Source organism: Camellia sinensis, chromosome 4 (genome assembly GCF_055761805.1).
Source record: "Camellia sinensis isolate YWXY chromosome 4, ASM5576180v1, whole genome shotgun sequence".
NCBI lineage: Eukaryota > Viridiplantae > Streptophyta > Magnoliopsida > Ericales > Theaceae > Camellia > Camellia sinensis.
The window spans coordinates 139,572,327-139,584,952 of record NC_138964.1 but is presented as its reverse complement, the minus strand read 5'-3'; the positions used below and the strand labels follow the sequence as shown (position 1 = coordinate 139,584,952).

At 32.9% G+C, this 12,626-nt stretch overlaps 1 protein-coding gene across 1 annotated transcript; it reads right to left on the bottom strand.

Annotated features, from left to right (window-relative positions):
* Nucleotides 1-2,068: 2,068 nt before the first annotated feature.
* LOC114265346 (putative pectate lyase 18) lies at nucleotides 2,069-6,872 on the bottom strand. Its single transcript, XM_082866312.1, has 4 exons — nucleotides 6,389-6,872; nucleotides 4,446-5,186; nucleotides 2,862-3,000; nucleotides 2,069-2,677 (listed from the first exon to the last, which is right to left on the bottom strand). The coding sequence occupies exons 1-4, from the start codon at nucleotides 6,499-6,501 to the stop codon at nucleotides 2,456-2,458; spliced, it is 1,215 nt and encodes a 404-aa protein (XP_082722438.1). The 5' UTR covers nucleotides 6,502-6,872; the 3' UTR covers nucleotides 2,069-2,455.
* Between the last annotated feature and the right edge of the window lie 5,754 nt (nucleotides 6,873-12,626).

The following is a 12,626-nucleotide window of genomic DNA, read 5'->3' as shown; positions in this document are numbered from 1 at the left end:
GAAATGATAAAACAAAATTCTTAAATCAACTATAACTTATAAGTAGAATGTTGTTATCAACAGTGAGGACACGAGATCATTTATCTTCAAATTTGTCTATAATCCTGTCGCAATGCACACTCAGCTATTTTATATCTCGTGATTCACTAGCCTTGAAATTTTTATACATGTATTGAAATAATAAAACAAATAAATAAATAAATAAATAAATGGGAGAAAAGATGCTCACTAGTGAAGGGTCTGTGTACTAGCACTATTCCCTGAAAAGGAAACCTATCCATTTGTGTGAATGGAGTCTTGTAAAGATGTGCCTTGATTTGCAATTTATGGCACCAATGCTCAAATGTGAACCATTTAAATTAGTTTTCCCTCCACATGTTCACTAAAGCTATAACAACTTCCTGTGCTTTCCCTCTTTGTTGAACAACTTTGTACTGTTCCTTTGGCATGTTTTATATTCTATTATGTAAAACACACAATTCTGAACAATTTTAAAATTTTATCATTTTTTTTTTTAAATGGCCATATTGTTTGTTACATGAAATAGAACACACAAAACCAAATGGATTTAGCTAACATGAGCAAGAGAGCAGATGTGTTAGTTTTCAATCTTCTGCTGGACTAAAACTAGGAAAAAGGTGTTGAATGTTGATGCTCTCTACTTTGTTAAAGATGTGGTGTTGCAACTGATTGTTGACAGCTCCTATGAAAAGAAGATCAAAGACAATGGCATATGATTTCCTTTCCCTTTTCTGTCCCATGAAATCCACTAATTTTCTTCCTTCTGTTAATGCTCAAATGGGCCCCACCCTAACCGAAGTCAGGGCCTAAGAAATTTGGGGGGTCAATTTGGTAATTGGATCATGCTAATAAGAACTTACTAAATTGTTTATCATTCAGATGAAAAAATAAATAAATAAATAAATGAAAATTCAAAACCGAAAGAATTTCACGACATTTTTTTACATATTTTAAAATATTTGTAACACATTTTCTTGCATTTGTTGAGAGTAACCACCACTTGAAGTTGTGTAATAATTTGTTGGTTAAAGGGAATTGATTATTCAATGGTTAAAAATGGTTTGGAGGTATGTAATGTGGTCAATGAGAAATGTACAAAGTACAAAAGAGTATAGTACTGTTTGGCTTGATCTATGAATTAGTATCAGATTCCCTTCTTTTTTTTTAAAAAAATAAATAAATCATATATTTGAGCCCATTCATGATCTCTTGAGTCTTGTTCCTTATAGTATCCAATTCATTAATTCAATTATATTATATGCTAGCTAGCTCATCTTCTCTAATCACATGAATTCATTTCATTGGTCATTCTTGATGTTTTACATTCTGTCTTCTCTTGAGTTTTCTTTCTCTTTTGTCCTGTAGATATACAAGCATATGTAAAGAGAGTAGGGAGGCTCATTTCAGTATAAAAAATAAACAGTGTGTATATTTATTTATATCATCATGACGTGTTGGTGATGATATAAAATTGTTGTTGTATTGAATTTTTACAAACTTTAATCTAAGCAACAATATTATTAAGATGATTTTATTATTCTTGTAGCAATTTTTGTATAAATATTATGAAAGTTTAGCATTTTCCTTAATTTATATGTTGTTAAGTGTTCTATTTTTTTACTTTATACTCAAATCTATTGTAAGCAGTTTTGTACAGAGCAGAAAGGCCGAAATTCAGTGTAAGACGTATTTATGCTGTGTTTGGTTGGGGGATTTGGGAAGGGATTTGGAAAGGAAAAGGGAAAAGGTGTGTGAAACTAGGTGAAATATAGGCATGTTTTTATTCACATTTCACCTACCTTTTTCATTTTCCTTTCCAAATCCCTCCCCAAATCTCCCAACCAAACACATTAGTGTATTTTTCAGTTAGGATTACAATGTGAGAGATTCACCTATGCAATTTTTATTGTGATAGTGAATTTGATCTCTTTTCAAACGTAAACGTAAATACACTGCTAAATCATTTTTTGTTGTGTGTGTGTGTATGATTTATTTGTTTTTATTGTTTCGCAATTAGAATCATTCGAATTCTGCATAAGAACATAAATAGACAAAACATTGTATATATATCAACACTTCCAGACTTTGTTTCTCTATACCCATAGAGGACTGACAGCAGAATCCCCAATGGTTTTTCTGAGTAACAAACCAGAGGTTGTACTTGACATTAAAGTCAAAAACAAAAAAAAAACAAAGGCAAAAACAAAAAAAAAAATAAAAAAAGGTAAAATTAAATAAAATGGAGGGAAGAAAAAGCCAAGAAAAGTAAAATAAACCCTAGCAGTAGATATGGAACCCCTTTAGACTTCTTGCGCCCTACTTTTCCTTTCCCTCATAGTCTAATAAATTAATTTTGTCTAAATAATAACTTCAAATATCTTCCCAAGTATTTGTTGTTGTTGGGTCTGATGATCTTGATGAGCTAGCTAGCTAGCTAGCAACGAGAACCCTTTTTGCAATTGAGTGATCCAGAATTGGCCGTGAGCGAACCCACGAGTGAGGATGGTCTGGCACCCAGGCTCGAAGCCTTGGCATAACTTGAAGAAGCCCCAGCACCAGATGGTGTGAAAAATGCACCATTTAACATTAAGTCTCCTTCTGATCTCCAATTCCAGTTCTTCCATTCACTCTGTGGTGCACTCTCATGTTTTGTCACCTACATACATATGAATTTAGTATTAAACGTTTCTCAACAAAATTCAAACAAAAAAAAAAAAATGTTAAATATACATAATTTTGAAGCATTCTTCTCCTAACTTGACATTCTAAATTATGTTTTACATAAAGATAGATAGATAGATTGAGTGAATATTATAAATGGGGTTCTGAATTATTCTCACCTCTTTGCTGAATCTGGTATCAGGAGCAAGAAATCTGTTGCCTTGACTATTGATGGTTGGTGCAGCACTTCCTCCAATGGCATACATTTCCCAATGGGTATAGTCATTGTTCACCACATGGAAGTATCCATGCCTACATCTGCATGTGCCAAACCAACAATATTCTCAATAAGACCAAAACCATTGGCCCCCACCTAAGATAACTCATCAAGTGCACCAATTCTATGCTTCATTCTTTTTTCTAACCTCTATCACTATAAAAACTAATTTTGAACTCCTATATATTGTTTCTTTTATATATAATGAAATTCTTGTTCTAGTAAAAAAATAAATAAACAAAATTTTAACATGACAAACAAGTTTTTGACCAAATCAAATAATAGAGAAAAGATTTAAGATAAAAGACAACACTGACATGTAAATTGTCATTCGCAGTCACATCATATTCAATCTATACTTTCTTTCAAAAATGAATAGTATGCGTTTGGGAAGTGAGTTGGCTTTTTGGCTTTTTGGTTTTTTGATTTTTTGGCTATTTTACCCTGGGCTATTTTAGCCTGGTTTGAGAAGGGCTTTTTGGTTTTTTTGACTTTTTTTTGTGAGAGAGGATTGTAATGATTATGGATTGGATTTGATGTTTTGTTTTTTGTAGCTAAAATAGTCTATTTTATTTTTTGTGACTATTTTAGCCAAAAAAGCCTGGCTTTTTTCTTCCCAAACGGAGCCTATGCTGCAATTTTCAAACCCCTTATTTCTCTACTGACAATTGTAAAATGTAGATTAATTACAGTTTACCCCTCAATTATCCCTGAAAATCACCTTATCCCCTTAATTTTAAAATAATATATTTAGACCCATCAATTATAAAGTCGTATAAAGACCCATTTTTAAAGAGAATAAAATTGAACTCATTTTGATTATTAAAAAGTCTGAATGTTTGATTTGAAATTTCAGAGTGATAAAATAATGTTCAAAAATAATTAAAGAGAAAAAGTGTGATTTAACCCTAAAAATTAAAAGTAAAAAATTGACTGCATACCAAATATTGGTAGCTGGTCCATCGACCCCATCATTTCATTGAGAGATATTGTCGAAAGTTCTCTTTTACTTTTCTTTATTTGTTATTTTACTTTTCAATACGAAAACTCAAAAAAAAAAAAAAAACAAACAAACAAACAATCAAATAAATAAAATAAAATTTTAATTTTTAATTGTGTCAATTTAAATAATAATATCTTGATATGTTTTCAATTCAATCCATTAACTTATTTTCGTTAAGTAAAACTAACGAAAAATAATATTTTAATCATTAAACTCAAGAAAAATAATATTTTAAAGATTTTATATATATACTTACATTAAGTATGATAACTAATTTTTATTTTTTTTATGTCAATTTTATTTAACAAAAATAAATAAAAAATTTATATTGAAAATAAATATAAAAAATTAAGATTTAAATTAACAAAATTAAAAATTCACTTTATTACAAAAATCAAACTCTAATTTTTTTTAAAATATTTTTTTCAAAATATTTTAACTCACATGTATATTTATATTTTAGAAAATAATTTCTATGTTTACCTTGGCATTCTTTGAACAAGACCTTCCCCGAAATGATTAAAAGCTATAGTGACTTGCATGCCAGTGTCTTTGGTATATGAATCGCTGTGCCCCAGCAGCATGACCTTATCATGGTGCGTCATATAATTATTCGAAATCGTGATCGCAGTGGACCCCATAATCGCATCAATCAAACCATCAACACAGTTCGACAACGAACAATGATCAACCCAAATATGGGACCCACCAAATATCGACACTCCATCACCGTCTGATATAGTTCTCCACCCGTAATGTCCTGGGGAGTCCCGCACCATAGCATTCCCTCCTTGCTTACAATCATGAATGTTAATCCCATGTATGATGATGTTCGATACGTACTGTATGGTAATGCATGGACCACCGGCGATGTGTACGCTCGCTCCTCGACCGTCGATTGTTTTGAAGGAATTCATGATCAGCTCTTCTTTTAATTGGATGACCATGTCACGTGCAAAAATGATCCACAGTGGCTCCGATTGGATGACCCCGTACCGGAGGGTCCCGGGTTTTGGGGTGACTGCATCATCGTTGCCGGAGTCTGTGACCACGTAGATTTTGCCATTACGGCCACCAATGGCGTTTTTGCCAAAACCAATGGCGCAGTCTGCGAGACGCTGGCGATTCGATGCCCAGTTGGGGTCGCACCGCCAGCAATCGTCAATGGGGTTGCCAGTGCCGCATGACAGGTAACCCAAATTCCTTCTTGACTCATTGATGCTCCTACACACGAAAAAAAAAAAAAAAACGAAAAAAAAAAAACATTATTGATTTTTTTTTATAAAATATATAGTGACACATTGTTCCGTTAAATATATAGTAGTATGCAATGTATTAGAGTGACAGTATTACATTCTCACAATGTTTTTCTCTACAATCTTCTTAATGGAGTGATGAGCTAAAATACATGTAAAGAGAGTTTTGAAAGAAATATTTAAATGTGGGTTAATTTTTTCAATTTTGCTTGCTACGTTATTAGGAAGATTGTAGGAGAAAGAAATTGTATAGATAAATTATTTTTATAAAAAATATGCTTAACGCTGTGTTTAGTTAAGAAATTTGAGAAGAAATTTGAAAACAGAAAGGAAATATATAGGTGAAATGTGAATAAAATATATCTCAATTTCATCTAGTTTCACACATTGTTTTTATTTCTCTTTTTAAATCTCTTCACAAATCCTTCCACCAAACACAGCTCAAGTGTTTGATTTTTATTTTATTTTTGTATAAAAAAATACTAAAATAAAATTAAACCACACATTAAAGTTTTATAAATGTATACATTTTTTTTTTCTTTGTGAATTGATGGTTCAAACGTCGGTGTCTCAAGTAACAGATTCTAACTACTTTGTACATTAATGGAGATATATGGGCAAGGGGTACTTTATTTTCATAAAGTAAGTACAAATAAATAAAATTATATATAATGATGTGACAAATTTAGTAATCTTTTAATTTAAAAATAAATTTATCAAGATATTTTTAATAACAAAATTGCCACTAACATGCTATCTTGATAAATAAATATGAAAGTTCATAATTCTTTTCAAAATTCATAAGTAAACAAATTTTTTCTTTTTAAATCATAATTTCAAAACTCACAAGCTCAAAATACAACTCTATTTTGAAATCATAATTTTAAAATTCTACCAAACGCTACCTAATGTTTTCCCTCAGTATGTGATCAATTGCATGAAAATTTCAAATACAAGAATCTCTAAAAATAACAACACATGTAACGAACATATGGAAGTATTTAGAGGAAAGAATTCGTGACCAATTTATATAAATTACAATTCAAAATAGTAGGAATGTGGTAATGCAGTTGGGAATGTAAAGAAACAGAGTACAATAGAATTTTAAAAACAGAAAATGTGTGCCATTGTATACATAGAACAACTACAATGTGGAGCCAGTAAACTAACCTGTGCACTTCTTGTACTACAAGCTCAGGGTCCTCAACAGGGGAGGAGGAAATGAGGGTTGAGGTTAGGAAGAGGAAGAAGAAGATGAGAGAGAGTAGCGAAGGAATTGCCATTTTTCTCTCTCTCTCTAAATGAAAAGGGATAGTAGTAGTGAGAGAATGTTTGAAAGAGGAGAGAGAGGTGGGGAGTGTGATGATATGAGAGAAGCAATGGGGATGGAGGTAGGGTTTTATAAAGAGGGGGGGTTTAAGGGGCCGGGTGTAATGGCGTGATTTAACTAAACATGTGGGGCCCTCTCCAAACTTCTACTCTAGGGAGCTACTGCTTCGTGATTACTGATATTGCGGGGGATGCCTTCTTCCTTTCCTGTGGTAGTTTGGTCGTTAAGCAATGCCCACTTTAATGGAAAAATATACCACTGCAATTATTATGTCATATTATGAATAAGGAATTACAATAGTATACACTTTTTTGTTTTTCTTTTCTTTTTTTAACCAAGAGTGAGAAGATTTTATAGTTGTGTTTATAGTCACAATAGTAATTGCTGTGAGTTCTGTGGAGTTTGTTTCGAGGCTATTTTGATGATCCAAACTGTTTATGTTATAAGGTTTGTGAAACATATCATCTATGTAAAAAATTAAATTAATCGGATATTTATAACCCCATGATCTAGTTCTAATAATTTTTAAAATCGTTATCAAAATTATAATAACTATTTATATTTTTACAAAAAAAAATGTGATCTTATTATGGGGTTACAAATATTTAATTAACTTAATTTTTTACATGAATAATCTACTCAATAAACCTTACAATATGAATAATTCAAATCATTAAAATAGAATCAGAACAAACTTCCATAGAACTCAAAACAGCACCTCAGGTTCTTATTTAACGAGGCCTTAATAAGAATCGTTTGACATTGTCCCTCTTGTTTTATTGAATCATATGTCATTAGTTAGGAATAGCACGTAGTAATTGCGCGATTAATGATAGCACAACAGTTTGACTCTCCATAACCTTTTAATGTATAGACTATATGGACCAGTAGATAGAGGCCATTTCTAAAATCGAAATTGGATGAAAAAATTTCCCATTAAAAAATAAAAAAAAAATTTAAAAATATAATCATACAATTAGAAGTAAATTAAAAATAAGAACAAAAATGCCCATGTCATGAATTAGAGAAAATTAATATTTACTTAATCATTAATGACGACCCTACTTATTTTTAATAGAAATTTTTCACGTATATTCGTTCATGCAAAGGCTCCCCTTCCTAAAAAGTTCAAAATCTCTAAACCTGTCAAAGAAATTTTGGTACATTAGAAGGAGAAGGAAGTGTTAATTGTGTAATCTCTTTTAAAACAAAAAATAAATAAATAAATAAAAGTTTTTCACTAAACCTTAAACAAAAGTAGTAACACGATTATTTTTTTATTTTTTTTAAGCAATTCCACTTTTGTTAAGAAGTCCCGTTTTGAAAAATGCCCCAAACTCCAACACATAAGCATACTATAATTCCTTTCAATTGGAAACTTTTTTTTTTTAAGCCTACTTAGAAAAACACTCCATCTAAATCTGATTAAAAAAAAAAATAAATAAAAACCATTGTCAGACTAAAATTATTTTGCAAGTTCTAATAATAAATTAAATTGGGTTTATCGAGAACTTCATGCACTTAAATCTGAAACATGACCCGATGTGAAATTTCCTTTAAATCTCAAATAATGTTAAGCTGACCATGCTCATGTATACCTAACCTTTCATACTAATGAATTCATTTTGTATCATCATCACAAAAAAGAAAAAAATAAAAATAAAATGACAAACTTGTCCATATTGAAAGGCCATTATCTTGGACTTTTTATCACCAAGACTGGTTGTGCCGATTGACTAGGGTACTGTAGAACATGGTCTCTAGCTAAATCAAAGGAAGTCATAATCATGTGGTTGAAAAGAGTTATTATCTTTTCACATTTAATTGAAAGTTAAAGATGGGAATTTGTGGATCATTTAAAGAAAAATATGTTTTATGAATATCATTTAACATAAATCAACCCTTACAATTAGTAGTTTTGAGAATTTTTTATTTTATTTTTTGGTTAATTATTATAATATAATACTATAATAATGATTATATTAAATTGAATATTCAACTTGTTCTTACAAGTCGAACAACACATCAACCATAACATCCAGACACACTAAGAAGTTGAACTCAAAATTTTAACATGTAAGTGAAATGGTAGTACTAATACTGTCAATCGAAAGCCACTAAACCGTATGATGATCAACAATTTTGAGACATTTAAGAAAGTTTTTTTTTTTTTTAATTGAAAAATAAAGTTGATTAAGACTGTTAAATGAATTAAGTTACTTGATCTCAACTCATGTTCAGCTCGTTATGTAAACAAAATATACTTGAATACATTTTGAAACCTATTAAGTTATCAAACCAAACTTTGAATAATCTGCTACTCAGTTCAATAAACATATATATATATATATGCATTATAAACAAGTTATTCGAGTTTGACTTGTATGCAGAGCACGTTAAAAACTCGTTCGAGATTGGCACATTATATAATAAGCTAAACACATTTTAAAACTTGTTAAATTTTCAAGTTAAATTTAAATAACCATACTGTCCTAAGATGTTAGAACAATCTTCTGTGTAAAAAATAAAAATTGAAACAAAATAAATAAATTACTTACAGGAAGTTCTTGTACCGGAAAGTTAGAACAGAAAAATTACGATCAAGTCGAGTTTGTGAGACTCTCTCCTTAAGACAGATTTGCCGCCGCACAGGTGCTCACGGATTATCGGCATCTATCTCTCATGATACAATGATCACTCACACAGATTGTAATAGCACTACAAACAATCTGTTTTGGCGAACCAAAACCTGAGTTCTGAAACTCTCTTAAAACTCTAAAAACTAGTATGAAGAATAAATGTAGCACAAAAGAAAAATGGTAAAGGAAAAATGGAATGAATTGAATATGCTAGAGGATCTTATATTTATAGGCCAAGAGGTGTTTGTACGGAAGGGTAGAAAACCCTTCGAACAGGTCTGAAATCTGGAACCGTCGAAAAATGATGAGAGGCGACCGGAGAGGCATTGTTCCAGGAAACAAAAATTCAAATTTGGGATTTCAAATTTTTTCGCAAGAATTTGAAAAAATTCAAACGAATTTTATCTAAAAAATTAATGCTTAACCCACAACCCACACCATGCACCTGCGTCCGACCCAACCGGATAGAAGGGCGGCGACGGCGCGCGGATATGTGGTAGATTTGGGTCAAATCCACTTTGTCCATAACTCCCCTCCATACAAAACTTGGGGTGCCCCTTGGTGCCCATCCCAAGTATGTCAACCTAAAGCTCATATATTGTTTCTATATGAGACACCCAAAACAAGGTAACTCACATTTGACTATTCAACTTCCCATTTCATGAAAACAAAAATGACGTCAACTTCTCATTCACTCATAAACGGTTTTGACGATCCATCTTCACCGTGTGACTTGCCATACGGTAAGGAACGCGTCATCACTTAGACCCACCTCAAAAGACGTGTGAGCTCCACTAAAATTTAGGCTCAAAGATAGCCCAAAATATGCCTATAAAACCACAATTTTCAATAATCCCCCACATAAATGGAATTTACGGAGAGAAAATGCAACAACATGATGTTTCTAAAGAGAGTACAGAAATCGGAGATATTCCGCAAAGGATAGGTAGTATTTAGGTTTGAACCTTCCCATGTGAGACACTATCAGATTTACTAGCTAATTAGTGAACATGATGTCTTGAACTATTCAGCCATCTGTATACCCAGACAATAGAACTCACATAGCATATTTCCAAACACAGTTTGGTTCTCACAATTATGTTCATTTTGGCCCTGAACAACCTGGTACTTCATGAGTGCTTTAGAGAATTGTAGCCCTTTACAAAACTTATAGAACCGGCCTAGTTCACACTTATATAGGTGATTCTTGTGAAAAGTATCCTATCATACTTCACCAGGTATTCCTAGATATAAGAATCATTAAAAGCATTGCTTATCCTAACACACTACAGACATCACTATTTCATCATAGAAATGGGTAGGAGTTCGACTCTCCAGTGATCCTTATGAGTTATACACAACTCGGTTGTCCTGTTGAACCTAGATCTTGGGATATCTAGTCAACTAGGTTGGGTTGCTATTGTGGTAACTCTTATTAAATAGGCTTAAGTCTCATTCCCTTTGATGAATTTTCAACTACCTCTCTTACTAACCCTTTGGTTAGTGGATCCGCTATGTTGTCTTTAGACTTCACATATCCAATGGAAATAATATCATTAGAGAGTAGTTGTCTCACAATGTTATGTCGACGACGAATGTGTCGTGACTTATTATTACATATATGACTTTGTGCTCTACCTATTTCCAATTGACTATCACAATGTATGCATATAGCAGACACAGGTTTCAGCCAAATTAGAATATCTTCAAGAAAGTGAGGAAGCCATTTTACTTCTTCCTCAACTTTATCTAACGCTATAAATTTTGATTCCATAGTAGACCTAGCAATGCAAGTCTGTTTCGAAGATTTCTAAGATATAGATACAGCCGCACCACAAAGAGTAAAGACATACCTATTTGTGGGAGCCAAAAAAAATACATATCAACTTATTGGGGTTAACCCAAATAAGGCCTATAATAGGTCTAGCCCAAACAAATATCACACCCTTCATCTATGTTAGGGGGGCATCCCGAAAGAGGTGAGAGGTCATCTCTCTCTACACTATACACCAACACTCATTATTTCTATACCTTCATTCTTTCACTCAAGTGACTAACTTCACCATCAGAGTGTCTCCGGCCGAGGTGGCGCTGATTATGCTCATCTTTACTGATCTACAGGGACAAAACTCGTCTTTTCGTTGGAACTTTACAATCCATGTGTAGATTTTTATGGTCTCACAATTAGCGCCGTCTGTGGGAATCGTCTGAGAGAGTTCAACGAAGTAAACTGTAAGTAGAAATTCAACCAACAACACTGTGATGGTGACCTATTTTATCTCTGATTAAACTTATTATAAAACTACTTTACAATTTGTTCTTGATTTGTATATACATATGTGCCTGCTTACAAACTCTATGAAAACTTTTGTTCATGGTAAATATTGATGGAAAAGCTTTCAAACAAAACAGAATTCATAAGTCTCCTTTTATGTCATCATTTTCTCTCTCTAAAAATTGGTTTCATAATTTTTTGTGTAAGCACAGCTTTTTGGGAATATAACATGAGTTGCTCGGCCAAATCCTCCCTAGGACTTTCTTTGTTAATTTATCGCCTCACAAAATTTATTTTAAAGTTGATTCTTGGAATATACATACATGTGCATGTGCTAACAATTAACAGGAATTAAAGAATGTGTTATGGTTCAACATCTGAATGCCGAGTAACTCTCGCCTAGGGTGATCAAGGAGTTATGTGCCAAAAACATAAGACCATCGTGGCGAAGATAGTGCGAAACCAAAGTCACAAAACTAGAGCGCTTTGAATTCGCCCGGACCCTTGCCAGAAAAAAATGTTTGGGTTCTTTGGCGGAGTTCCGAACTACTACACAGCAAATGGGTACACCGAAAGATCTATGGCTATGAACAAGCCACAAGGTTTGTACCTAATTTCCTCGGCTTCTCTGATCCTTCATCGCCGCCACGAATTGATCGACAACCAATCACTCACCGAGTTCCAATCTAATCAACAATAATTCAAGCACTCTGACCCCAACACATCATTCCTCGGTTTGTTACCCAATCGCACGACATGCCGCATATGCATGATCCCAGGGGAACCCACTTCTAAAATGGAACCTCTATTCTTTTCTCTTTGAATAACTATTGTCTTTAGTATGATTTCTACATACACAAATGCCTATAACCTTTAATTTAAGATGTTTACAGATAAGTCCAGTACACTATCTCTGATGGTTGACTACCGACCAATTTTTTCGGTAAGCTAAAAAACCAACAAACGCCGACCAAGTGTTTCGGCAAGCTACATGGAGTGTCGATCAACACCAATAGTTGGGTCAAGCTCGGCAAGCACTGAGAGGATGGTCGTGGAAACCGAAGTGATGTCAACACAAGTGACCCACTTGCCGACCGCAAAGCAGTTCGATAACACCATTTCCATGTGTAGCCGAAGAATAAGAAGACCCAAGTCTGGGCTAGA